General features: G+C 61.6%; 2 protein-coding genes across 2 annotated transcripts in view; one reads left to right on the forward strand and one right to left on the reverse strand.

The window, feature by feature from the left end:
* Positions 1-28000, reverse strand: part of SLC5A10 (solute carrier family 5 member 10) — a 62695-nt gene that overhangs the window by 19347 nt on the left and 15348 nt on the right. Inside the window, exons 8-9 of the mRNA XM_090257783.1 lie at positions 27543-27748; positions 24197-24332 (exon numbers count right to left, since the gene is read on the reverse strand). Coding sequence (XP_090113909.1) covers positions 24197-24332; positions 27543-27748 — 342 coding nt within the window. The remainder of the gene's footprint in view (positions 1-24196; positions 24333-27542; positions 27749-28000) is intronic.
* On the forward strand, positions 1133-27999 carry SACK1G (scaffolding CK1 anchoring protein G). Its single transcript, XM_090257781.1, has 6 exons — positions 1133-1220; positions 1670-2327; positions 14024-14191; positions 21618-21742; positions 22438-23647; positions 26994-27999. The coding sequence occupies exons 2-6, from the start codon at positions 1806-1808 to the stop codon at positions 27375-27377; spliced, it is 2409 nt and encodes an 802-aa protein (XP_090113907.1). The 5' UTR covers positions 1133-1220; positions 1670-1805; the 3' UTR covers positions 27378-27999.

Genomic DNA, 28000 nt, shown 5'->3' on the forward strand with positions numbered 1-28000 from the left:
ATGGGCCAGAGGCCTTTGTGCTGCGTAAGAACCAAGGAGAGGCAGAGGCCCAGAGAGTGCCCTGTTCTGGTCCCTAGTGGCAGAGGTTGTAAATCAGGCTTTCTGGGGGGACTGCCTGGTGCGGAGGATGCTGCTCTGCGTCCACCCAGCTGGGGGGTGGGGGGCTCGGGGCACCTGTGGGACCGTGCTCGTGCTCGGGGAGGCGCAGGGGCTGCTCTCTGGGGCCACTATGCTTGGACACAGTAGGATGCCCCCCGCGGCCAGGGTGGAGTGCAGGGCTTACTGATGGGGACCACAGGGTCCCTGGGGCTGGGCGAGAGCAGTCACTGCTCAGGGCAGCGAACCCAGGGGAGGCCTGCCAGGTGGAGGAGGGGCAGGGTTTCCGGTGATCAGCAGCACAGAGCACCGAGCCGCCGCTTCCAGGGTGAGCGGCAGGGAGGCGGCACGGCGGGGAGGGCGGGGCCGGTGCCTGGCTGACTGGCTGTGGCACGCGAGGGGGTATGCGCTGTTTGACCCGGTTTAATGGGCTTTGCTGTCCCTCCCCTGGCAGCCTGTTTTCAGATGTGGTCCCCACACCTCCCATAACCGGGGTCCCAGGGACGCTGGGCCCCTCGCTGGCTCTCCCCACCGCAGGTGAGACGCTACTCATGAAGCAGCGCCAGTCGTGAGGGAGGGGGACCCCTCCCAGCAGGGAGCAGGGTTCCTCACTAAGAACTGGGTACCGGCGCGGTCCACATCAAGCTCTGTGGAGGCTCCTAAGGTTGGGTCCGATGGCGCTCTGCTTGGGGACGCCCAGCCTAGTAACCCAACTCCACGTCCACAGCGGGACAGCTGGGCCTGTCCGTGGACTTCATGGCAGCTGGGAGGCGACACAGGCCGGGCACTGGGCATGGGGGAGAGCCAGGGCTGTTCACTTGCTGTGTGACCCCAGGAAGAACACTGACCCTCTCTGCGCGAAGTGTTCAGGTGCATTTGAACTTTGGTCCCTGAGCTTTTCACAATTCGGCCACCTGGGACTCGGAGCAGCTCAGCGGAGGAGGCAGGTCTGTGTCCCCTGGCGGCGTGAATCAGTTTCCGGCCCCGCCCCCAGGGCGCACGTGACCTCAGGTGGCGGCAGGGTGGGCGGGGTGGCATTTAGTCACCGGCCTGCCACAGCCTGTGCGCACCGCTCCTCCCTCAAGGCTTCCTCGCCGGCCCTTCGACTCGCCCGCGATCACCTGGTAAGGGAGTCCTGGCCCAAACCCCCGATCCCGGCGCCGGCGCCCTCACTGCGGGCGCCGCCGCCTGCCAGCCGCGCTTCCCGGAGCCACCTCCGGGCAGGCCCCTTGGATTGCCCATCCTGGCGTCCCGGGACTTTTAAGACCCTTCACCCTTCCCGGAAGCCCTCGGCGTGCGGGCGTCCCTGAGCAGGCAGGGCCAATGTCAGCATGATTTCAGTCTCCTGCTTCCTGCTACTGGAAACTTCTGGGAAGTTCCCTGTCAGCCCTGGGTCCCTCAGAAGTAGCCTAGAACTTCAGGCAGCTCCAGAAATCTTCTGGGGTGTGAGTGCCCTGTCCCCTACAGATACAGGACACCAGGCCCTGGGGTGTCCCCCTATTTCTCAGCCCTGCCCTGGCGCCCCAGTTCTGTGCCCTAACCTGACTCCGCGTTTCCCTTGTCTCTCCTCCAGGCTCCTTGTGGGCAGACAGCAGAGGCAGCCTGAGGCCCAGAGTGCACTGTGTCCCAGCCCGGCTGGCATTAGGATCCCACGTTGCTGAGCTGCTGCCTCCTGTCCACCCCGGCAGACGCCCTGGGCAGGTGGCACCATGGCCTTCTCCCAGGTGCAATGTCTGGACAACAGCCACGTCAATTGGCGCTCCAGCGAGTCCAAGCCTGAGTTCTTCTACAGTGAGGAGCAGCGCCTGGCGCTGGAGGCCCTGGTGGCCCACGGCCGCGAGGCCTTCTACGAGGTGCTCAATCGGGAGAACATCCGCGACTTCCTCTCTGAGCTGGAGCTCAGGCGCATCCTGGAGACCATTGAGGTGTACGACCCGGGCTCCCAGGACCCTCGGGACTCAGGCTGCCCCCAGGGGCCAGAGGACAATGGAGTTGGGGACGGTGAGGAGGCCAGTGGGGCAGGAAGAGTCCCCACAGAGGCAGAGCCCCCACCCTCGCTGGAGTACTGGCCGCAGAAGTCAGACCGCTCCATCCCACAGCTGGACCTGGGCTGGCCTGACACCATCGCCTACCGCGGTGTGACCCGGGCCAGCGTCTACATGCAGCCCCCCCTCGATGGGCAGGCCCACATCAAAGAGGTGGTGCGCAAGATGATCAGCCAGGCGCAGAAGGTGAGCAGGCCACTGGTGGGCGTCCCCGGGAGGAGGTTGGCCCTGTGGGCCTATCCCCCTTACCAGCGTCTCCCACCCCAGTGAGCACTTCCTCCGAGCACAGAGAGCCCACCAGAGTCCCCTGTGGGTCTCCTGGCTGCCTTCCTTCCTGCTTCCGTGGGGGTTCCTCATTCTTTGGAGAGGGACAGGGTGCCTGGGTCCTCTGGCAGGTAACAGTGGGCTGCTGCCTCGGGTTGGGATGGAGGGTCTTTCTGGTTTCCAGAGGCCTGGTGAGCAGGTTTCCCAGGAGAAGGTGCTACTGTGCGGTGGGGTGGGGAGGAATTTTGTGGCTTCCTCTCACTGTCCCTGGGGGCGGCTCTGATTTGCCCCTGAGCAATGGCGCTCTCATACATACCATGCTGCTTTTGTTGGGTGGGGGAGTAGTCATGGAGGCTGGGGTGTCTCCTGAGCTCACCTGAGGCTGGTCTGGAGGTCTGTCTCCCGGGTGTGCTGGGCAGCTGCGAGCCAGTTGCTCATCCTCTCTGAACCTCTTCATGAGCTTTGTAATGGCAGAGCCTTTCAGCCAGGGATGTGGGGGGAGGGGTGGCTTGGTCTTCATGGGTGGGAGCAGAGGGAGTTCAGCTGAGGGCTGTCCACTGGGGTTGAATGTCACTGCTGGAAAGGACCTCAAGCATTGACCTCCCCTCCCCTACCCGTGCCGAGCTGTGCAGTGTCCCTGGTGGGGGTAGCCGCACTCAGCTGACACACTGGCACAGATGCGGAGAGGGGCTCACCGCCTTGGGGGACAGCCAGGCCATTGCTGCACAGCCAGGACGTTGAGCGATGCATCTTTCTGCTGAGTGGGAAGTGCCTTTTCCATGGTTTAAAGTGCATCCTTGACGTGTCTGGTAAAGCCTGCCAGGCTAGCTGCGTTGAGAAGGACTCTGAGGCCAGGTCTGGGCTCAGCAGAGAGCAGAGAGTGATCAACAACGTCTGTCCTGGCCTTGTGTGGTGGAGGAGGTGTTCCTAGTGCAGTCTCCCCGCTTCACTGTTCCAGGCCCAGGGGGGCCGCACATTTCACAAGACCTGAACACTGACTTTGAGGACAATCCTGGCTAATAGACTGGACTTGGGGGAGCTCGTGGGCAAAGAAACCAGAAGTGAATCGGGGCTGAGGAAACCTGGCCACAACTCAGGTTTCCAGAAAGGTGGAGTTTCTGTCTCTGAGGGGTAGCCGAGGCCGGCAGCCTGTGTCAGGGAGCCTGGCTCTCAGCCTGTCCACAGCAGCCTCGGGGCTTTGGTTTCTGGTCTGTAGGGTGGAGCTGGTGAGGGTAAAAGCTGCGTCTTTGGCTGTTGCGAAGATGGAGTTGGGTGACCGGAGTGAGGAAGCATTGGAGGAGGAGGGCGGGGAGGAGAAAGGGACCCTCCTAGTTCCCAGGCTGAATAGCCCCTCCTGCACCTGCTGTGGATTAGCAAGGTGCTGCTGACGCAGGTGCCTGACCCGAGGCCACGGAACCCAGTCCCCTGGGAGGGCCTGTTGGGATCCATTATCCAGCCTCAACTCCCTTTTCAAAACCAGGGAACTGAGGTCATGGAAACTTGACCTGCTGTGCCAGGGTTCCCTCTCGTCTTTCCTCTCCCCTGCACCAGGAGTAGGAAGGAGGCAGACACCAGACTGCAGCTTGGCATGGGGACAGCCAGAGCCTAATCTCCCCCAGACAGAAAGACAGACGGCCTGGCCCAGTGATGGGGCCAGATAGAGGTGCCTGGGGCTAGGCTGGGCCCTCAGCGCGGCCTCCGCTCCCCTCCACGGCCAGGCCTGAGAGCCAGCCACTCCACAGTCCCTCTGTAACTTTATTTGCTCCCCATAAAGCCCCACAAGGTTACAGACGTCACCTGTCTGAGGTGACATAACCAGGAAGAAGTCCATCTCAGGTCTGAACCCGATCTATGTGGTACCACGGTCAGTGCAGCATTGCCCCCTGCTTTTGTCCCTCTAAGAATGGGGACTCCTTGCAGAGACTGACACCCTTTTAGACAGCAGAGAGGCTCAGAGGCCAAAGAAGAGGAGTCAGGCAATGAGGCCAAGTGCCTCACCCTCCAGACGGGGACACTGAGGCACAGAGAAGGTAGTTGTTCACACCCCACCGCACCAGCCCGTCTGCTTCCCTGTCATATCCGCCCTGGGACCCGGGGCCAACATAGCTGTGTGCGTAAGCCACCTGCAATAACAATGACTACTGTTTATTGGGTGCGAGGCACTTTATAATCTCAGGTAGTGCCAGCTCCCCACTTTTCAGATGTAGAAACTGAGGCTCTCAAAGGTCACCTGGTACTTCCTGGGTGAGGGGGCGATCAGGCCTGTGCTGCCCTCGGCCTCCAGGACAGGGCAGGGAGGGGCAGCTCACCCCAGCTACCGCAACCATCCCGCCTCCCTGCTCCTGCTCCGACTGCTCCCCAGGCTCCGCGGGGCTGGGCCGGGACGCCAACGGGTGCTGACAAATGCTGACAGAGCCCTTCGCCTGGCCGCCCGCCTGCGAGCCCTTCCTACCGTCTCTCTCCCCATGAGTCACTTCTTTTCCCCTCGCCTCGACTCTCCCTCTCACCCTTGGTACCAGTGCAGGCCTAGAACGGGGATCCCACTGTCTAGCTGCCTGGCCAGAGCATGGGCCCCCTTCCCCCAGGGCCCCGGGGCTGGGCTGCTGCCACTGAGTCACGGCAGCCAGTGGGCTCCCGCTTTCAAAGGTGGATGGTTATCTGCCTGCCCATCCCCCTACCCCCAGAGCCAGGGGTTTATCTGGAAAAACCCTGCTCTGGGGTTCCAGCTGCATTCCAGAGGGCGGGCCTGTAGCGTCATGCCCAGGAGGGATGAGCTCCGGGCTCACTTGGCTGCAGCCTCTGTGAGACAGGGACGAGGCTGGACTGGGTCAGGGAGGGTGAAGGTGGGAGTCCTCCCGCTGCCCCACGGGACCAGGCCCCTGGTCGGACCCCTTTAGCAGCCCGGCAGCCTGCGTGGAGGCCCCAGGGGCAGGGGCAAGTGCTGTACTGATGAGGAAACTGAGGGAGGATGAGTGGCCGTGGCTAGCCTAGAACCTGATTTCATGCCAGGCAGGCCAGGGCTTGGGAACAGAGACCCAGGGGCAGGGCCACCTGGCAGGAAGGGACACGAGCCAGGTTTCTCAGTGCCTCATGAAGCCCCTATGTTTTCTACCAGGCCCCACATCACATGTTGAAGTCCTGCTGATGACTTAGCTCCAGGAGAATAAAAGTGCTGTAATGAGGCATTCACTGAGCATCAGCTGTGTGCCAGGTGCTGAGTGGGCACTTGACCTACACTGTAGTTCTCCCAGCAACTCCACAAAGTAGGTGTGCAGACGAGAAAGCTGAGGCCAAGTAGGGCGGCAAGGGCGAATGACTCCCCTCCGGTCACAGAGCTGATAACTGAAGGATCTGGGCCCTGAACCCCGGTCTGCAGGCTCCGCCCCCTTCCCCGGGGAGAGGCCGCATCTTGGCTGTTCTTCCTGAGCCAGGCCCTCCTGGGAGCACCGGAGCCTCGCTGCCTTTCTCCAGTTCGGCTCAGGACAGGAAAAGTGTTTCTCCTTATCCCCATCAGGCTCCCCAACACTGGGCTGTCCGTGAGGGGCAGCACACCAGGACTGGCGTGGAGAGGGCGGGGGGACCCAAGGCCACCGTGGATGCCTGCACACCAGGACGGAAGGCTCGCTCTGTCCCTGAGCTGGGCAACACCAGGGCAGCTGCAACACCTCAGGAGACCCCTGGGTGGCCCAGTCAGCTGTCCCAGGAACACACAGCACATGCAGGGAGCTGCTTCCTGCTGCTTCTGGCGATTCCCAGCCCAGGGCCCAGGGCCCTCACCTGCCACCTGGGAACCATCTGATAGCAATCCCAGCTGTTGGCTCCTGTCTTTTGCACAGGCTTCCTACCCAATGCGTTTGCATCTTACTTGAGAGTTTGGGGAGAGCTAGGAGCTCCCGAGCACTGGGCAGGCAGCCTCACCCCTGCAGGCATTGCCCTCCCTCGACCTTGTGAGGTGGGGCCTGTCATCATGCTCCCATCACAGGTCAGGGCACTGAGGCTCAGAGCAGGCCATGGCCTACCGCGGGTCGTACCACACTCCTCGGTGTGGCCAGCCAGCCTGCACTGGGCTCCACAGAACCCGAGTCTCCCTGGTTTGATGGGCTCACCTTGAAGCCAAGGGTCTCTCCCCCGGGGCCAGCAGCTGGAAGCTGGTATTCTCAGAAGTCCCTGCCTCACCTGCCCAGCTCAGCTACTTCCTTGCTCCATGACCTCGGGCCTCAGTTTCTTCATCTGTAAAATGGAGATTGGGCACTTGTCTTAAGGCAGTAGCAGTCATGAGCACCCACTGGACGCTGAACGCACCAGGACCACACCCCGTAACCCGGCAGGCCCTGGCCCAGGTGGGCTGCACAGCCTCCCTTGTGGGGTCCAAGTGACCCCCAGGCTCAGGCGCCTTCCCAGGTTAAATGCCACGTGGGGCTGTGGAAGGACCGACCTCACTCCGTCACGACGCAGACCCAGGCTTGACCCCCAGCTCTGCTGTCATCTAGCCAGGCTGCCCTGGTGCCGTGGTGATGATGCCGCTGCCTCAGTCGTGGAATTTGGGTCGGAGGAAGGGGTATGAAAGCACTCGGTGTGGCGTCTGGCGTGGAGGTGGCATTCAGGAAATGCCAGTTCCCTTCCCTCCTTCCCTGTACCTTATCCTCACCCCTCCCCTGCCACCTCTCTCTGGGAGAAGCCTGGGTGGGGAAGGGGTGAGCTCTCTGGCCTAGAGGAGTCCAAGCGGGGGCTTGGAGGAGTGCCATAGCGGGGATGTGGGCATCAGGTGGCTCGGGGCCTCCTCCCTGGCTTGCGGTGTGACCTTGGGCAAGTCTTCTCAGCCTGCCTTCCTGGGGGGTTGGGGTGCTCCATGAATCCACAGTGTCACTCTTGGACCCTGGAGAAGCTAAGGTTTTAAAGGCTTTTGAACGCATGATTCTGCAATTTTCCAGTCTGAAAATCCTCACTGTGCACCATTCGCTGACAGTGGTGGGGGTCTGGCTGGCTGGATCCTGCACCTGCAGGCCTGGTGGGAAGTGGGGCAGCTTGTCCTCTGGTCTTATCCGAAGGGCACATCCCTGGGCACCTGGTGGCCGTCCCCACACTCTGCCCACTCCTGTCTCTGCAGCATTCCTGAGCCGGGCCGCCTCGTGAGAGGGCTCTGGGCGGGACAAGTATGTGCTTCCTAACCCCATCCTGCTTCAGCCATGCGGCGCTCTCTGTCGCCTTTAATTGGCCCTAATGAGGCTTCTGTCTTAATCGTCCAGAGGGCAGAAAAGATGCCAGAGCTAATGAATGTTGGAGGGGAGAGACCGCAGGTCGTCCACCCCAAACCCCAATGTCCCCAGGAAGAAGAACTGAGGCTACAAGTGAAGTGGCGCTCAGCACAGGCCACCAGGGAAGGGGGCAGAGCCCAGAGGCCCCGAGGCATGTACCCTCTGGGCAGCACTGACGGTCGGAGCTTCATTTCTGTACCTGGGGTGGCTCTGGGAGGCAGTGGGTGGAGTCACAGCTACAATATACACGGGATCCCCCACTGAGAGAGGAGCCTGGGAGCAGGAGGCCCCTGCCACCTGCCAACAGCGACCCCCCTGGGAAGTGTGAGTGGTCATCACTGCCCCTCTTCGTTCCTTTACGAGCGTCCGCAAGCTGGCCATGGCTTGTTACTGTCATCACAGGCTTGCTCCCTGTCTACCAGGGAGGCTGGACTTAACTCGGTGGCAGGTCTCTGGAGCCAGCAGATGGGCAAACTGGCTTGGAGAGCACCAGGAGTTGGGGGCTGGGCGGAGACACTGCCTGGGGAGCATCCTCAGTGCTTGGAGAACCTTCCTGGCCTTTCAGAGTGCAGGTCCATGACAAGAACATGGGAAACGGAGGTACCACAGCCAGGTCTGCCCCCGCCCTCCCACAGAGAATGGGGTTGGGGGCAGGATAGCAGTAATTCCTGTCTCTTTCAGGCCCCCGGTGGTGGTGGTGGTGGGAGGTGCTGGACATCCTCTAGGGAGCAGCTGCAGTCCCCTGGGGCCTCAGCCGCTTCATCTGTACAGTGACTGTGGTGTAGGTCTGCTGAGGGATTCCAGCCCTGGAATGTGGGACTCAGTCCCTCTTGTACTGGGTGTGGAATCTAGGTCAATAGTTTTCCCATCAGGACCTTCAAGATGTTGCTCTGGTGTCCTCAGGCTTGTGCTGATTCCGAGGAGAAACCTTTGCTCCTCAGTGTGCAATGAATGGTCTCTTCTCGTCTGGCTGCCTTTAAGATTTTCTCTTCATCACTGATTTTAAGTGACGTGGTTGTGAGCTGCTTTGGCATAGTTTTCTTGGTCCCGTCTGCTTGGAGTTCATTGAACTTCCTTAGCTTGTGATGTATAGTTCTCATCAAACGTGGAAATGCTTTATGGCCATTAGTTTTGCAATGATTTTCGTCTCCCCCCACCTCCACCCCCACCCTCTGCTTTGGTACCTCTGAGGCTCTAATGACGCTCATATTAGACCTTTGAAGTGAAGCTCTTCCTGGTTTTTCAGCCTCTTTCTCTGCGTGTTGTTCTGCGTTGCTCTCTTGATGTCTTCAAGTTCACTGATCTTTCCTCCTTAGTGTGGAATCTGCTGTGAGTCCTGTCCTGGGTATCTTGCATCTTAAATGTTGAATTGTTTCACCTCTTGAAGTTCAAGTTGGAGTTAGAAAAAAATATATCTCCCCTGTCTCTAAGTCACTTTTTGCACATATAGAATACAGTTATAACTGTCTTCATGTCTCCAGATGCCCATTCTAACATCTGTGTCCATTCTGGGTTAGTTTTGATTGATAGATATTTTCTTCTCATGAGGGTCATTATTTTTCTGTTTATGTATGTTTTATTGGCTAGCAGATGGTTTTACTTTGTGGAGTGCTGAAGCTTGATTTTTTTTCCTTTAAGTATTTGGAGCTTTGCTCTGGGATGCAGTGAAGTTGCTTGGAAACAGTTGAACACTTGGGAGTTTGCTGTTGAGCTCTGTTAAGTGGGACCAGCGCCATTAGTCCAGTGTGGGAGTCGGCACAGTTTGGACCAAGCCTGGCCCGCTGCCGCTGCCGCTGCCGCAGGGATGGGCACAGGCACATGCACGTGCTCCTGCACCTCTGTGGCCGTCCTCTGCTCTAACACCCTGAAGTTGTTACTTTCTGGCCTTGACAGAAAAAGTCCGGCAAGCCTTGGGCAGTGTCCTCCTAGGGGCTCACCTGTGGGCCCTGCTCCTGTGTGAGCCTGCGACTGCCCCAGTCTCCATGGTTCCCTACTGTGCACGTGCTGTGCCGTCACCCGTTGCAGGCTCGAGGGCACCCTCTGCCATCTCCGGCCTTGGTTCTGTGCAGCCCACTCCTGTCTCGTATGTGCCCTGCAAATCCCGGGCATGCCCTGGTTGCTCAGCTCAGGCACCTCCGAGCGCGGCCTAGAGGGAGCGCGCCTCCCTGTTCCCTCTTCCCAGGGAGCGCGTGTTGGCTGTGCTGCCTGCAGGTTCTGACTTCATAGATTCTGCCGGGTTTTTACTGTTAGGGCGAGGGTAAGTGCAGGCTTCGTTCTGCTGTTGTGGCTGGAAGTGGAGGTTGAACCCTGTGGTTGATGGCCATTGTCTCCACCCTTTGGACTGCCCACAGCGTGCCCTTTGTCTTTCCAAGCTGGTGCAGAGGGGAGCGGGAGGCGGCGGCTGAGATCTCGGGCTGTCCACTCCGGAGGGCGATGGGGGTCTGGGGAGCAGCCTCAGGCTGGCATGAGGAGCAGGACGCAGGAGAGCGACAGCTGCTGTCTGCTGAGCAGGCCTGGGGCTGCTCCAGCCATGCAAGGAGCTATTACAACTTCCTGAGGGAATGGATGCACATGCCCACAGTCACCACGTACCCACCCAGGGGGATAGTCTGGAGCCACACCACCACCGGGAAAGGCACAGGGAGTTGGGGAACCCCTGGCAGGGATGGCCTTGGGCAGCACACCAACTGTCCCCACTTTATAGATGAGGAAACTGAGACTCAGAGGGACATGCTCACCCAATGTCATACCAAGGCCTGGAGCCCGTGGCTCCAGCCCGGGTCCCGCTCTGTCCTTGCCAGGGGTCAGACTGCTGCTAGGGCCTGGGGGTGGTGGTGGGGCACTCACTCAGTGCCCCTGGGCCATGCCACCAGTGCTGGCAGCAGGCCTCAGGCCCTGTCTGTTGGGGCGGTGGCCACAGGTGGGGAGTTGCTGCTCCATTGTGCTCAGACACTGCCCTTCTTGCCTGAGTCCCCCTCCTCCTCTGGTAACCATCTGGGTGAGGGAGGTGCTCGTGGTGGGCCGTCGGGGCCTGGGGCAGATACCCATGTCCCAGGTGAGACCTGGGATTGGGCCCCTCCCCTCTGGGCCACAGTGGTGTTCACCCCCTTCACGGATGCTTCAGGGAGATGGATGGGCGCTGGGGAGACCTGAGAGCGGCCCTGGCCACATGGAGGGGATGGGGCCTTTGGACCCAATGGGAGGCAGGATGTGGGTCTGCTGGGTGACCAGCCTGCAGCAGGGAAAGGGGGGGGGGGTGCTCGCACACAGGGCACAACTCCCACCTCATCGCGAGAAGAGAGGGTACGAGGAGCCAAGCCTGGCGCTGACACCAGCCCCTGCGATGTCCCCTCCACTCCAGCCCTGGCACAGCCCCACCCCCACCCCAGGCATCCTCCAGCCTTCACCCTGCTGCTGTGTTGGGAACCAGTGTATTTCTATGGTGTTTGGCCCCTCCCTATTCTGTGGCTGCATCTTTGAGGGGAGGCTTTCCTGTGACTAAGACTCGGGGACCACCTGCTCCCTCCTTCCCTTGGGGATTGGCCTGCGTGATCTGTACAGGTTCAGGGCTGTGGGGCTGAAGCTGCACCGTCGGCTCCGCGGCGACACCAGGCCTAGAGGACAGAGTGTGCACATGCCTGCCACCCCCTCCTCCAGGAATGCTGCCAGTTCCTGTGGTCACAAGGAGCGAGCTTCGGTGCTGGGACCCAGGCCACCCGCCTCTCACCCTGTGGTTTCTAGCACGCGTCGGGCGGGGCAGGCTCCCAGCCCAGCCTGGCCTCTGTCTTTCCTGTGGCTTTGGCCCTCGCCTTGCCCTGGCCCTCCGTGGGGAACACGTGGGCTGGGCCACAGGAAGTGGCTGGTGTTTACCTCCAGGCAGGGCCGGTAGCTTTGTGCTCCAGCCTTCGCTGTGCGACCTGACGGACTGAATGGGCCAGGCCAACGCCCCTGTGGCAGACGGCAAACTGAGGGTCCCCTTCTTAGCTGGGCCCAGACAGGCCCTGCCCTTGATGAGCTCACACGGCCCCGGGCCAGGGAGTGGGGAGCCCTTCTGTGCCTCAGTTTCCTCATGTGTGAGGTGAGAAGGACCGCTGCTTGCAGCACGGCTGTGGACTGAACAGGCAGCTGTTGCTGGCGTCATTGAAACCCTCCTGCAGCCCAAGGCCTGGCACTAGCCTGTGCTCTCTAGGGCAGAAGGCGCTCCAGGTTGGGGTGTGGAACCCTGGGTTCCAATCTCAAGTCTCTGGCCCCAGCTTTCCCATGTACAGAACAGTGAAGTGTGTGCAGGCTCAGGCTGCCGAGAGCCTCCGGGCTCTGACTGAGCACGCTGTGGGGCCTCCATGGGGAGCGCCAAGCACCCCTCCACCCCCAGCCTTAGCTGGCACCTGTTACAGGTCCTCCTTTGACCTCCCCTGGCACCAGGCTCTGTGCCTGGAGAGAGCAGCTCTCAGCCCCGGGACCCCTGAGGGACCCATGGTGGGGAGCAGGCCCCAACAGATCCAGCCCAACAGCAGATGGGCCCTGGATCAGGCACCCTGTCTGCCAGAGGGTGACGTGGGGAAGGACGGACATGGAACGGGTCCTGCTGGGGCACGTCCCCCAGCCCCAGCCCAGGGCAAGCCCCCATCTGCCGTGGTGGGCAGGGCCTGGAACCAAGCCTGAACCATCTGATGGATGGGGACGAGGGCAAAGAGATGGGGGTGGCTGCTCCAGGGAGAGGCACGTTGGCTGTGCCTTCCCAGGGTGGCACGTGAGCCTGCTGGCCTGTAGCAGTGGCTCATCCAACGAGGTCCCAGGGCTGGCGGGGCTTTGGGGCTGTGGGGTCCCAGATGGGAAGTGTCTGCTGCCACCCACCCTCCTCAGGGCCTCATCACTCCACTGGTGAAGCCAAGGCCGCGTGCATTCACTCAGCCCTGGCATAGGAGCCACGTGGGCCCTCACCGCCTACTCACCTAGCGATCTCTGGCCTGTCCTCAAACGGCTTCTCGGGCAGGAGCCCCTGCCTGAATCTAGTGCCAACATCTGCATGCCCCTGGCTCCAAGCCAGAGCAGTTGTCTCCTGGGGACAGAGAGGACCCTGGGCATAGTCGTGGGGACGCTGGCTGTCTCAGCTCCACGGGACCCGTCGTACAGACGAGAAAGCTGGGCACTTTCTCGTCCTGATGACAAAAGCTAGCTGTCTTGCTCAGGGTCACACAGAGACCATGTCTGTGACAGGGCCAGGGCCTGAGGCCCCCGAAGAGCCAGCCTGGTGCACTCGCTGGATTGTGCAGCCTCACCGCTGGCAGGCCCCGGCTGCCTCCCTGTTGCCCTGGGTCTGCGGATCCCAGCGGGGGGAGCCTGCCAGGCCTCCTCTTGCTGGGGGTGGGGGTAGGCTTGACTCCCTGATAGGCCTGGGTGGGTTCTAGCCTGAGTGTCACCAGTTTGATGTGTGACCCAGAGCATGTCCCCTGCTTCTTGGTAAGGCTGTTCCAGGAGGTCCTCAGACCTAGGACAGGGCAGGGGCGCCAGCCTGGGCCGGCAGCACTGAACCTGTCTGCCGTGGTCCCCTTTGTTGCCGGGCGGGATGGGAGACCGGAGGCTAGTGCCTAATGGGCGCTGAGCCTCCCCAGGTGCAAGCGCCTGCTGGCCACCCCTGAGGCCAGCAGACTTTTCCACACTGCCCTGTCCTCGGTTGTGGGTAGGTAGGTGCACCTTGACCCCTGGGGCTCTGCCCTGGGCCAAGCCCAAGAAGGTGGAGGGAAGCTGTTGTGGGCAGAGGTTGTCCAACGACAGGAGGAGCACATGTACAGGTTTGGGCAGCAAGGGAGCCTGCCAAAGTCCACAGCAACCCAGGGACACGTGGGCGACCTCCGTGAGCGGCCGCACCAGCTGCACCCTGACTCCTGGCTGTTGACACATCTGGTCCATCTCAGCATCCCTGGGTAGTGGGTGGCGCACTCAGCAATATAACCCAGGAACAGGCTGAAACAGGGCCCCTGGCTGGAAGGAGACCCTCAGGACGCAGCCCCTGTCTGGCTCCAGGACCTTTGAGAGCCAACTGCTTCCGGCCTCCCATGCGGCTTTCTCTCCTTCCCTCCCTCACACCTCACCTGCCAGGGGCCAGCACATGGTCTCCTGGAGTCTGTGTTAGGGGAGCAGAGCTTCTCCTCACCTCCCTGCTGCTGCATAGCCCGCTGTGTGCTGCTGACTGAGACTTGTGTCTAAGTGTGGCATGCTGAGCCTAGGCACCCAGCCTGGCACTTCCCAGTCCCAGGCCTGAGGCTTCGGGGAGCAGGGCTGGAGCAGCACCCAGAGAGGGTGTCAGGTGTGGGCGGGCTGTGTGTCCTGCCTGATGGCCCTGGTGCCTCTTCCTCTGCCCAGGTGATAGCTGTGGTCATGGACATGTTCACCGACGTAGACATCTTTAAGGACCTGCTGGATGCTGGCTTCAAAAGGAAGGTGGCCGTGTACATCATCTTGGACGAGAGCAACGTCAAGTACTTCCTGCACATGTGTGAGCGGGCCCGCATGCACCCGGGACACCTCAAGGTGAGCCAGCTGGTCGTGATGGCCAACTTGCTCTCAACAGACACACTGCACCTGCCCGCTAGAGACAGCCCTGTGCCAGGCACACAGAGTTCAGTCACCCTGGGAGCCTCCTGTCAGGCAGTCCCCTAGCCTCTGCTTCAATGCCCCAAGGGACAGGGCACTAAGTATCTCCAACAGTGGGAGATAAGATAAACATTGATTAAGGGCCTGCTGGCCAGGTGCCAGAACCCATGTAAGGGTGCTATATCACATGTCCTTCCTTTCAAAGCAGCCCATGCCATGCTGGTTACCTGTCTTTGCTTACACACCTCCAGGGACAGGGTGCTCACTACCCTGGCTCCAGCAGTTCACATCTGGTATCTGGAGAGCTCTGACCCCCAGGAAGTTCTTCCTTGAGATTAAGCCAAAATCTATGTCTATAATGCCCACACATAAGTTTTAGGATGTGGCTCCGACAGAGGAAGCTCCCTTGGGCTGAGGTCAGGGAAGGCTTCCCTGATAGCTGCAGAGTTAAAGTGGATTTGAGGTATCAGAGCAGAGCCGAACTGGCCATGTGGGGGGACACCATGGAGCAGCCATGCAGGGTCACGATGGGCCTGATTGTTAGCACTGCTTTGCTGTGTGTCCTTGAGCACATCCCCTACCCACTCTGGGCTCCAGGCCCTCATTGGTCCAGCAGAGGGGCATGTAAGCCAGTGTGGCGGGCCTCCCCTGCACAGACACCCTGGCATTTGGCACTTTGCTTGGGGACAGAGGGAGCCCTCCTTCCACCCCGACATCCCTTGGCACCTGTTCTGTGCAGCCCATCCCTCAGGCAGAGAGTATAGATCAGTGTGCATAAAACCAGCTAGTGCTTCCTGGCACTTTGCATGGCTAACTCGTTTACGCCACGTGAATACCCAGCTGCCCCCATTTTACAGGTGAGGAAATGGAGGCACCGCTGCCCAGGCATCATTCACGGCTAGGAAGTGAGAGAGGGGACTGGGGCCAGCGCCAAAGACCTCTGGCTGAGAATGGCCTCCGACACATCAGACTTCCTCGGGCTTTAGGTCTGTGATCTGAACACAATCCCAGGAGCGGGCGAGACGCCAGGCTGGTTAATAAGGGGCTGGGCACCTGTGCCTGTAATTGCTGGCGTCTGTCAAGTACGCCCCCCACCCCAGCCGCGCCTTTTCAATGGGCGTGAGCTCTCCGCATGGCGAGTCTCTAGCTGTTGGGACATTTTTGTGTGGTCTCTTTGGTGGGCTGACCCAAGCCCCAGGCGCCCTTGCCATACCGCCTGCTGTGTAATTAGCACTGAGGACCGAGTCCCGGGCAGTCAGCTCTTTCTGGAGAGGTCTGGAACGTGTCGGGCTACATTGGCCCTGGCCCTGCGGGCAGCAGGTCAGAGAGCTTCAGGGCTCTCTGTCCAGACCACGACCAGATAGGCACGGCCCCACTGCGCCCCTGCCACACGCCCAGGGGTGCTGCGTTTTACACACGTCACCTTCCTTAGCCGCTCGCATTCATAGCGTGTGACGCTGAGGCAGGAGTACACCTGTCCACGCGGAGCCGGGGCCTGAACCTGCAGCTGAACGCTCAGCCCCTGTCCGTCACCCAGCCCCCAAATTCAAGTCTCCTCACAGTGTTTGGCACGTTCAGAGTGACTGGAGCGCCCAGACGTGGCAGGCAGGTAGAACTGCGCTGAGAACTTGGCCCAGAGGCTAAACAGCTCCCTCCCTGTAAGGCTGGGCCCGCACCACCCACCCGCCTGCCCTGCCCTGCCCCTCACGCCCCAGTGGGTTTGGGGGCCTTAGGATCTGGCGCCGCCCCATAGCTTTGTGGGAATGTGGAATGCCAGAGCCAGAAGGGGCCTCAAGGCCCCCCGTACTAGGTTACCACAGGACAGGCGGGAACCCGCGGCCTGCGGGACGCCGGGACTGGCCTCCGTGTCCTTGGCCTCCAGGTTGGGCTGAAGCTAAAAGCCAGCAGCAGGAAGTCAGCATGGATGTGGGCTCACCGAGCCCTGGTGCCTGGCATCCCTGACGGGGGCTGCGCCTGCCCGTGGGGCCACCGTGGGCCTTGGGCGCACGGCCTCACCTCTCTGAGCCTCCAGCACCTCATTGCTATGGTGATGCTTCATAGGGTCGTTTGAGGAGGAAATGAGAGGAGACAGTGGTTATGAAAGTGCTCTATGAGCTAAGGGGAGTTACACAGCTTCTGGTAATAACAGAAATTATAAACCCCGGCCCTGGGGCAGAGGACGGGGTGTGGGGACGAGGCCTGCTCCCCCATGCGCCGCTGGAAAGTGAAGCTGCAGTGAGGGCGCAGGAGAGGCAGCCCGCCCGGGGGTCCCCGCTCCAGCCTGCCCGCTAGCCACCTCCTTGCACTCGGGAAGGCGGCAGGGACTGCAGTGTGATACGTCCAGGAGCTGGTGCCTTCACGATACGGAACGTGTGACCCCGGCCTGCTCATCCTTCCCTCTAAGCCCGCGCCCTCAACAGCCTGGGCTGGTGGCCAGAGGCTCCTATGGGCCCAGCCCTGGCCAAGTGTCACCTTGTCTGGGGCCTGCCCACACGGCCCACCTCCCTGCCCGCGGGCCGGCTGGGCCCGGACCTGTCTTGGGAGTACTTCCTTCGCCGGGAATCCTGGGCTCGCCCTCAGCCGGCTTTGCTTCAACCTGCCCTCAGATCCTACAGGCCCAGGGTACAAGTTGCACGTGTGGGGTCATACTTGTGACCACGGCAGTGTCAGGTGCCAGTCTAGGGGCTACACCAGGAACCAGGCCTGAGCCCCAGCTCTGCCGGCTGCACTGTAGCCTTGGACAGAGACGTTGAGTCTTTCTGGGCCTCAGTTTTCTTGTCTAAAAATGGGCAGGGCTGCTGTGAAGAGTGAAGGAGGCCCCGTGGGGGCAGGACACTCAGTAATGAGCTCCCCTCCCATCCTGTCTTTGGTTGAGGACAGGCACAGCCCCTCCCAGGAGACCCAAGCTCTGGTCTGAGTGCCAAGGGGCTTCCCTGCCTCCTTTGAGCCATGGTCCAGCCAGGGACCACCCTCATGCACGGGCACCTGGGCCTGCGCCTGCTCCAGGCAGCGCCTCGCATCTCCTGCCTCCTGAGCTTTGTGCTCAGACCAGTACGTTCTGGACATGGCTGCCCTCCTGGTTTTCAGGACGGCACGCATGAGCACCTCCCCAGGAATGAGGTTCACAGCCTCTGCAGCACCTGGCCCCTGACGGGCCTCAGGCAGAGAATGTGGGACGGTGGCCCTATACTGCAAACAGGAAGAGGCCTTCCGAAGAAGACCCAGCGCTCTCACCCTCCGCAGGGTCCAGGGCCAGGCCACGTTTGGGGGTGACTGGGGGTGACACTGGGTGCCAAGGGGTGCCCCAGAGCCAGTGGGAGGCGGGCCGGGCCTCCTAGCCCAGGACGGGATGGTAGCCGTGTGATGCTGACTGAGCCGAAGAGCCAGTTGGCTCTGTGCAGACAAGCTGGAAAAACCAGCAGCCACTGGGCAAAGGCTGGACCCAGCTCTGATGAGTGAAGAAACCCCAGCCCAGACGGCCGTGGGAAGGTGCTCGGGAGGGTGCAAGGGCTCAGCCTGCAGCTCAGGTTCTGTGCTGGACAGGCAGCTTCCTGCTGGTGTCCAAGGGCCCCCTCCCTCCCCCTGCTGGCGTCTCTGATCCGGCCTGCATCTGTGATGGGTCAGGAGTGGGGCAGTGCTTCTCAGACAGAGGGGTTTGCTGGCTTGGGACACTGGGCAGCATCTGGAGACATTTTTAATGGTCTCGACTGGGATGGTACTGTTGGCATCTGGTGGGTAGAGGCCAGGATGTTGGTAAATACCTATGATGCACAGGACAGCCCCACAACAGAGCATTGCTCAGAATATCAGCAGCGCTGAGGCTGAGCAACCCAGCCTAAGGGAAGAGCTGGGCATCCCTCCAGCAAAGTTTTGGAGCTGAGCTGGCACAGTCCTGCCAGTCCCCCCACCCCAAGGGTTCACAGAGGTGCTTCCCACCCCAGCTCCGCAACGGCCAGGTGATGGCCAGGGTGAGCACTGGCTCCTCCCCTGTCACAGAGTGAAACAGGCTCTCCAGGAGAGAGCAGGGGCTGGCCAGGCACCCAGCACATGGGGACGTGGGCCCTCTTCTCCTGCACTCGATCTTGCTGTCACTGGCCAGGCCTGGTCAGGATGTATCTCTGGGCCCCCCACTCCTCCTCAGGCCCAGGAGATGGCAGCAGGCCCCTGCAAAGGGTGGGGGCGAAAGAGCCACCACGGTATAGCTGGAGTCTGTCCTCAGGCCCAGGGGCTGGACCCCACCCACTGGGACACTAAGGGCAAGTCACTCCTGCCCTCTGAGCCCACCTGGCCCTCATGGACAGCTCAGTCCTGGCTCCCCTGAACCTGAGTCCATGCCACTCAAGAGAATTTCTGGTCCTTTGTGGTCACCTTGTATTTATGAAGCACCCGTCCCGACCTCCATTCACTATGGGTCCAGTCAGCCCTCCTAGCAGCCCTGCAGTGAAAGAGTGGGGAGGCCCATTGCACGGATGAGGAAACTGAGGCATAGAGAGGCCTGATTGGTGTTTGGTTGGCACCAGGACTGGAGCCCTGTCTGACTGGAGCTCAAGAACGCCCTGACCCACCCCGACCCACCCACAGTGGGGTGGGCTTGTCCTGTCTGCCTGCCATCGGTCGAGGCTGAAGTCTGGGGACTTAGTACCTGGTCAAGGTACATCTCTGTACGAGCACAGGAGCCCTGGTGGGGGGTGTGGGGCAGAGGGTTGCAGTTTTGCCCCATCCCCAGTGCCCACCCCACCCTGCCCCCTCCACGCTTGGGGCAGAGCTGCCCTCGGCGCAGGTGACGTGCTGCCTGGCCATCGTCCCCTGATGTACTCTCAGGAACCCACCACGGCCACTGGCAGGCATGAGAAAACTGAGGCTCCACAGATACAAGGACTTGCGCAGGGCACCCCACTTGGGCCAGCCCAGTGGCTGTTCTCCCCGGTGTCCTGCCTCGCACGCTGTGTTCTGCCAGGGGTGTCATGGGGCTCAGAGACAATGCAGCTTTGTGGAAGTCTCTACTGCTCACCTAAGCCCTGACTCCTGAGACATTACCTCATCTGGGCCAGGCCCCGTGGGGTGGGGCGCACCCGGGAAAACAGGCCTGGGAGCTGATAGGAGGCGGGGGAGGGGCATGGCCACTGCTAGGAGGTCCCACCTGCTGCTTAGCCCCAGGGCTAATAGGCCTTAGATTTGAGGCCAGTTCCCAGGTGCAGACAAGGAGACTGAGGCCCAGGGAGGGCCAGAGACTTGCTTCGAGCCACACAGCAAATCTGGTGCCTCTGATGCGGAGTTGAGTCTCTCTGAGATGTAGGTGGCGACCTCTGAGCCCTCCAGCAGGACAGGGTTTGGGGTGGGTGGGGACAGACACTGGGGAGAGGGGAAGTGAGACCAAGGAGGGGCCTTTGGCCCAGCACACAGAACGCTGGGCCAGGAGCCCACAGGAGCCGTGGAGCTGGCTGTGGTCGGGCCCAGATGACAAGGAAGGGCTTGTACTGCCTCCAGGCTCTCTGCCCCGAGTTCTGGTCCTGAGCTTGCTCTGTGTTAGGTGCAAAGTCACGAGCACTAATTGTCCTGGGCTGCAGCCAGCTTCCTGCTGAGCTGGCTATGCGCTGTGTGCAGACAGGCCACCTGGGGGCAGCGGGGGCTGGCCTTTCAAGCAGAGCCACTGTGCACCTCACAGCCAGGTGGGCACCCGTGACCTGCCCCCGGCCTCCGAGCAGCGGGGTCTGCGGCCTGTCACAGAAAGGATGGCCAGCAGGAGCACCGGGAGGCTGTGCACAGGAGTGGCGGGCAGACTCTGGCTTTCAGACCTGTTCTCCTCTCCATGTGGCCCCCGCCCTGACTCAGGCCCCCCTCCCTCGCCCACAGCAGCCCCTTCCTTGTCCTCTGCCCCACTTCATTCACATGTCCTCTGCTGGATGCCACCCTCTTCCAAGGTGCGGCTCTAACTTCATGACTCCCTGCTCTGAATTCTCCCATGGCTCCCGCTTCCCCCAGGGCCGAGCCAGGCCCTTGAGCAGCTGTAGGGTCTGTCAGCGCCCCCAGCTGAACTCTTCTCCATTGCCCACTCTCCGCTGAAGTCCTCATGTGTCTTAAAACAAACTGCTGCTCTGGTCGCCAGGCCTTTGTGTTCCTGTACTTGCAACGCTAACCCTGACTTTGGTCCCTCATCCCTGTCTTCACAGGCCAGCCTCTCCCAGGTGCAGCCATTCTTCATCACCACCAGTGTGGTGTCCTGGTCAGTCATCGCTGTCTGCTGCTAGGGACCTCAGCAGGGGTCAGGGAACATAGACCGAGTGGGCAGGCAGTAAGCTGAGGCCAGGGAGCGGTTGAGGGGGACAGCAGAAGTCCCAGAAGGTGAAATAGCCCAGGGCCTAAAGCTGGCAGGGGCCTGAAAAGCAGACCCTGGGGGTGCCCTTCAGGGAGTTCCTGCTCTGGGCAGGTTAGATTCCTAGGGCTCATGTTGGGGCTCATGTTGACAGTGAAGTTCCCAGCCCACCCACAGGGACCCTAAAGGGTGGGGGTGGGGGACACAGCAGTGTGTTTCTAAAGCCCTGGGGGGCACTGCTTACATAGTGAGCCCACAGCTCCTTCCAGGCCTGAGGGCTGGGGTGCCGCCAGCCATCCCCTCCTCTCCTGGGTCTCGGGGCTTGTCCTGCCCTCCCTCAGAGTTAGAGTCTCCTTCTGGGGGTGGGGGCAGCCCTGCCACTGAGCAGTGCCCAGCTCACAGATACCTTAGACTTCGAACCAGGGCGAAAGGGCTCTTCATGGCTGGAGTCCAGAGAAGGGCGGGTGTGGCCTGGTATTGGACTTGAGGCACTGCTTGTGACTCCTGGGAGACCCCCTCTCCTGTCTCTGGGTCTCAGCGCCCCCTCCCATGGTCTCCCAGGGCCTCTGGCTTGCTCTGGAGCCAGACAGCACAAGCCCCACAGGAGTGGGATTGGACCGTTTACTGAGCTGCTCCTGGTCCCAGGCACCACTGGGGTCTCTGAACTGTGTCCACGTCTCCCTCCTGCTCAAGACCTGCAGCAGCCCCACTTCCTGTAGCAGTGTTTCCCCAGACTGGCCTGACAGCAGGGTCTTGTCCTGCTTGCGGCTCTGCGGGCACCCTCGGGCGAGGCCCAGACCCTTCTGCACCTGCCCTTCAGCACCAGCACCCCCCCCCCCCCCGCCAGCTTCCCATCCCTGCACTGCCCCCCCTGGGTCCTGGCCCTGCAGATCCCACACACACCACCATTCTCTAGGCCTGACCACCTTATCCTTCCCCAGCCAGGCCACCCCTAAAGCCCCCTGAAGCCCTGGGCAGAGATTGCTGGGCCTCCCCTCTGTGTGGCCAGGGCTGTGGCCATGTGATTCTGTTTCTCAATCCCCAACATAGAATCTCAGGGTACGAAGCAGCGGGGGAACAGAGTTCTTCACGCGGTCAGCCACCAAGTTCAAGGGAGCCCTGGCACAGAAGTTCATGTTCGTGGATGGAGATCGAGCCGTCTGTGGCTCCTACAGGTGACTCCCTGCTTTCTAGGGGCTAGGGGGAGAGGTGGCTCTGGATCCCAACTGGTTTCTGCCCTTAATCCTGCCTTATGACACCCTGGTTATTCCGGTTCATTGGTCCCAAAACTGCTGAAGTGTGAGCTGGGCTGGGCACACCCGCACACCACTCACCTGTCTCCCGAAGCAGGCAGGGGAGGGCTTCTGTCTGGGAGGCTTGTTCCAGCCTGGAGGTGGGGTGTGGGCCAGGCCAGGCTGTGTCTTCCTAGGTCCATAGAGCGGTCACTCTGAAGGCCACTCTCGGGGCCAGGCCAGGCAGGATGAGGACGACCGTGGCCCAGCTCTGTGAGCCCTGCCCTGTAGGGGACTGGTGGGGTGGGCACTGCCACTCAGAATGTGGGTGGTGACAAAGACACCAGGTATCCAGGCTGCTCTGGGCCTTGTGGCCCCCAGAGGAAGCAGTGCTGTGCTATTTTATGCAGGCGAGGGAAGGCGTGGTGTCTGAGACTTGTCTGAGGACCCAGAGTCAGGTCTGGCCCCAAGGCTTGTGCCCCGTCCCCTGTCCCCCTCACTTCTCAGTCCCTTCCAGGCTTAGCCACAGCCTGGTGAACAGCAGCTTGTGGGGTGCCTGGTGGCTCTCGGACGCCCGCTGCAGGGGGACCTGGGGCCCCACTTGCCCGACTAGACAGCCCCCTTGCCTTGTGTTACAGCTTCACATGGTCAGCCGCGAGGACAGACCGGAACGTGATCTCCGTGCTGTCTGGCCAGGTGGTGGAGACATTTGACCGGCAGTTCCAGGAGCTGTACCTCACGTCGCACGGCGTCAGCCTCAAGGGCATCCCCATGGAGAAGGAGCCCGAGCCTGAGCCCATCGTGCTGCCCCCCGTGGTCCCTCTGGTGCCCTCCGGCACTGTGGCCAAGAAGCTTGTCAACCCCAAGTATGCGCTAGTCAAAGCTAAGAGCGCTGAGGAGATCGCTAAGGTCTCCTCGGAGAAGCAGGAGGTCAGGAAGCCCCCGGGACTGCGGGGCCCAGCCCTGGCCGAGCAGCCGGCAGACGCGCTCGAGCCGCCCCTGCCCATCCACCCAGGGCTGCTCAACCTGGAACGTGCCAACATGTTCGAATACCTGCCCACGTGGGTGGAGCCGGACCCCGAGCCGGGCAGTGACATCCTGGGCTACATCAATATCATCGACCCCAACATCTGGAACCCTCAGCCCAGCCAGATAAACCGAATCAAGATCCGAGACACGTCCCAGGCCGGGGCCCAGCTGTGGAGGCAGAGCCAGGAACCAGAACCCAGCACCCTCCAACACAATGTCTCAGCCAAGAACGGCCTCCCCGAGGAGGACCCCAAGCCACAGCCCCCTGTGCCCAAGCCCCGGACAGTCCCTGTGGCAGATGTGCTTGCCCAGGACGGCCACGGTGTTGGCTGGGCCCCAGAGAGCCCAGACGAGGAGGTGTCCCGGCACAGGACACCAGGCCCAGGCCAGGCCCTGCCCCAGCCACCCCTGTCTATGACCCAGGATGACCCTGATGGCCAGGGGGTAGTGATCCCCAACGGGCTAGATCAGGAGGAGGAGGAAGACGACGATGACTACGTGACCCTCAGTGACCAGGACAGCCTCTCGGGCAGCTCTGGCCGTGGCCATGGCCCCCGGCGGCCCTCAGTGGCCTCCTCTGTGTCAGATGAGTGTTGCGAGCGGAGGGGATGCCAGGCCCCTCTCCGGAGGCGCCACTCAGAGCAGGTAGCCAATGGGCAGGCCCAGCCTCCCCGCCGACAGCTGAGTGCCCCCAACATGACCCGCAGGACCTTTGGTGATCACCTGTGTGGCTCCCCGAGGGCCCAGGGGCGGGAGAGAGGAGAAGCGGGGCCTCTGAGGAAGACGCAGGCCTTGCACTCTGCGGACAAGGAGGCACAGGTGGGTTGGGGGGGGTCCCTTCGCACCAGGGGTCCGGGAGCCCCTTTCCCTGGGCCTGAGCTCCCAGAGCAGCCATCTGCTGGGCTCCCTCGTCCCTCGCTCAGACCCTTGTACAGATGGGGACACTGATGAATAGGGGGTGGAAGTGGATAGGAACCACCCAGGGCCACATGTGTGGCAGTGCTGGAGACCTCGGCCCCAGTGTCCCCCAAAGGCAGCCCGTGCCAGCCACTGGGAGCTGAATGGACGTGCTTAGCACACGCAGAGGTTTCAGACCCGTGGTGTTATGGAAAGTCAATGCCTAGTTTTCAGATGAGGAAATGGCAGTGGCAATTTGTTCGCACCCCCAAAGTACCTAGCAGTTAGTGGTCCTTGTTTGGGCCTTAGGCCAAGCCGTCCCTTTCATTGTCCCTTTTGTTGTGGTCCCCAGGACCATCCTGCTGCCTGCTCCCCCAGGCCAGGAGACAGCTCACATTCGTCCTTTGCCTCCCCCTGGCAATGCTTGCAGCCCCAGCACAGCCCCAGCACAGCCCCCGGCGCCGGCCCTACCTGGGAACAGCGCACGGCTGATCATGCCCGGCATGATGATCAGGCCCATAGGCAGCATCTTGAGGTAGCTGGCCAGGATGGAGCCCGCTTTGGCGTGGTTCAGGTCCCGGGCAGACAGCGACCGCTGCACGATCACCTGGGGGCACGTGAAGGGGGTGAGTCCCAGCCCCCGTCAGGGGCGCCTGTGGCAGGACTCCTCCCTGGTGAGCCTCAGGGAGTGGCATAAGATGCTGTCCCTCTAGTGCCAGACCCACCTGAGACAACCAAAGCCCAAGCCTGACACCTGGTGGTCCCCCCAGAAGCAGAACTGGGAGCAAGGGGCTCTCATTCCAGGGACTCAGTCTCCCCAGCTGGTGAGTAGGGAAGGTGTGGTTCCTGCCGGCCTGGCACCCAGCCCTCGGCAGGGCTGGAGGAGACCCTGGGTGGAGCGGCATCAGGGGACTCTCCCATCGCCTGCACCTTGTGAGAGAGCTGGGAAGCTCACGCATGTGCCCGGAGGCGGCACTGGCACCAACTGTTCTGTCGCTGGCAGGGGTCAGGAGATTTCAGACCTGGGGTCTGGGGAGGCCTGCTGTTAGGAAGGGGAGGGGCTAGAGCCCCCCGGGGGCAGCTCCCAGGTAGCCCTGGGCGGAGCCTAGCGGGGCCTCCGTGTCCAGGTCTGTAGAATGGGAACTGATGGCATCTGCCGTCCGTCCCAACTCTGACATGATTCTACGTCTAAAAAAGCAAAACTTTTCTTTTAGATAACTCTCCTGAGATGTATAATTCACCTATGGCTCAGCCCCGTCATGTCCGTACCTCGGTGCCCTCCAGCGCGCCGCAGCGCTGGGCTCAAGTTTCCCCTTTGCTGCGCTGGCAGTCATGGCCAGCAGTTCAGGGCAGGAGTTATCTGTGTGGTAGCTACGTTCCAAACGTGCTAGTGGGACAGTGAGCTCCCAGCTTTCCCTCGGATGTGTGGCTCTCGGTGACCCTGGCATCCCAGGGTGCCGGCGGGGGCAGCACAGACATGCAGGACAAACTGTCAGTCCTGCTTCTCCACCAGCTTTCGGTGACTTGGGGACAAATCCTTGCCTCACTTTGGACCTCAGTTTCCCTGTCTGGACAAGGAGGGGGCCAGACACGGTTCCCTGTAGACCCTTCCGCACGGATGGGCTGTGATTATAAGAGCTCAGGACTGCCCCTCATGGGAGAGGAGAAGCATTTCCCCAGACCCTGAGCTCTGGGTTACATTATTGCAGCCCGTGCCCTCGGCGGCCCCTGGGAGGCAGGCTGGGCTGGTTTTACTATCCGTTCTGCTGTGGAGAAGCTGAGGCTCGGGGCCCATCAGGCCCCCTCTTTGATGGGTTTTGTTTGTTTCTGATGACAAGCGGGCCACCTGTGCATTGTGGGTGAGCAGGGAGGTGGAGGGAAGTCTGGAGAAGACAAGGAGATGTACTCAGGGTCCTCGCACACAGAGCTGCCCCCTGGTGCTGACCAGACTGGGCCTCCGGACGGGGCATCCTGGCCTGGGGCTGAGTGGAGTTAGCCCTCTGGGTGCCCTGCAGAGTCCCTGCCCAAGGGTCACAGCAGAGCAGGACCAGACAGGTGGGACTGCCTTGTGGGTGCTCTGGCCCCAGGCCCGGCTGCCCGCAGAGACCAGACGAAGCACAAGGAGGCTGAGAGGGAAGGTTGTGGCTGCACTGGGGGCAGCGGTGTCCCCCCCTCAGCCTCCCTGTGTGGCCCTCTTTTCCGGGCAGAGAGGCCCATTCAGCCCTGCCTTTGAGCCTGGCCCACTTGGCCTTCCTGGGGAAATCTGAATGCTGTCCCGCCCAGACGTGCCAGTGCTAAGTGGGGAGGAAACGAGAGGTGCCCAGGGTGAGGGGCACGGCCCCCCTAGCGCGCCCCCACAGCCAGCCTCCAGCCCACCCTCACTCACCAGGCCCGCCCGCAGCCCTCCCAGGGCAGCTGACAAATACCTGCTGTGAAATCACGTGTGAGGCAAGGCCGACATGGGAATCTGGGGAACCCCACCTTACAATTGGGGAAACTGAGGCCCAGCCTCCCAGGGTTTCTGAAGCCTCCCAATGTGGATCGCTTCCTGCTGTTGCAGCCCAGGGAGAGCCTACCAGGAAACGCACACTGAGGCACCCGCTGTGCGAGGGAGGGAGGTCCTCCGGGCGCTCCCCTGCTGGACAGGCAGCCATGGCCCTGGGAGACGTCCCTCACTGTGAGTGTACCTCCCAGACCTGCCCCCACAGGGAGCTGTCCTCACTGACCTCGCTGCCTTGCTCCTTCGGTGGGGCCCTCGGGGCCTTGGGTCCAAGGCTCAGCCATCAGGCCTGTGCCCGCGAGGCCTTCGCCCACCTGAGCGCTGCCTGGAGCTGCCCGAGGCCTTCCGGGCATGTCTGCTTCCACCCAGGGAGGGCAAGAGGCTGTCAGAGGTCACCTGGTGCATCCACCACTCGGAGAGGACTAGAGCCACACTCCAAGGGAAGACCCCCCCACTGCACGCACCAGAACTTCGGGCCCAGGTCAGCCACCGCCTCCGGAGACCTGGTCCAGCCCGTTTACAGATGACGGAGGCTGGAGCGGGGGCATTGAGGAGGAGCAGGAGCTGCCTTACTACAGCCACAAAAGGCGAAATTATTCCCATATGACCCATGGGGAAACAGAGGCACAAAGTAACACAACACACTTGCCCGGGCCCAGCAGCTAGTGAGAGGCAGGGCCAGGAGACATGCTGGCTGTGGGGGCTGCAGCCTGCCCAGTGAGAGCCCTGCCCTGTATGATGTCACTCTGTCTGTTCTCTCTTTCCCAGGGCCACCGGTATGGAGTCTCTGCCTTGGGGACCGGGGATAATGATGGCTTCCCACGGCTTTTGAGGACCCTAGGACCTCCGCGGTACAGCCCCGCTGCTGAGAGCGCCCAGAGCTCTACCAGGAAAGCGGGTTCCCATTACTGGCAGGCCAAGGGCAGCCTGGTGCCCCCCACACCGCCAGACGTTGGGAGCCCAAGGCTGGCCCAAAATGCCAGTCTCCTAACTGACAGCAGGGCCACCAAAGTGCACCCGAGCCCTTTCGGAATCCCGTACTCCAAACTGTCCCAGTCGAAGCACTTGAAGGCCAGGACGGGCGGCAGCCAGTGGGCCTTGTCTGATTCAAAACGGAGGGTCCAGCCCCCCCGGGACCACAAGGACCCTTAGCACCTGTCCCCAGGCCGGGATCCAGGTTGTCCGCGGCCTCCACAGAAGCCCAGGCTCACCGTGCAGGTCCCGGGGCCACACCGCAGATTGGCACATGGACCACCAGACCCTCCAGAGCCCACCCTGGAAGGCAAGAAGGTAGCAGGCGGTGACGTGGACACTCACCTGGTCAGTGCACCAGTACCAGGTGGCCATGATGGTCAGGCCGAAGGTCATCCCGGTCCACGGGAGATCCGCGGTGTAGGCGTCTCGGAACATGTGCATGGCGTCTGCACGGGGCAGGTGGCAGGTCGTGTTGGCAATGGTCCTGGACGGGATGGCCTGGGCGTAGGCTGCCGCCAGCTGCTCATACCCACCAATCTGGTCGAAAGCTGGTTGGGTCGGGACGGGACAGGGACGGGTCAGGGATGGGTTGGCGGCTGGTGGCCTTGACTCCCACCCCCCACTTCCCTCATCTCAGAAGAAACTTCCCAATGTGTCAAACGTGACTTCTTCCACCTTCACCTTGCCCCGTGTCTGGAAGGGCGTGGCAGAGTAGTGGGTTTTTTAAAAGGTGAAGTTAAATGACTATTTTGTATGTATTTAAAATACTACCACTAAATGAGCATTTTGCACGGGGGCAG

This window comes from Furipterus horrens, unplaced genomic scaffold, assembly GCF_987537825.1.
Source record: "Furipterus horrens unplaced genomic scaffold, mFurHor1.1.pri manual_scaffold_11, whole genome shotgun sequence".
In the NCBI taxonomy this organism is placed as follows: domain Eukaryota; kingdom Metazoa; phylum Chordata; class Mammalia; order Chiroptera; family Furipteridae; genus Furipterus; species Furipterus horrens.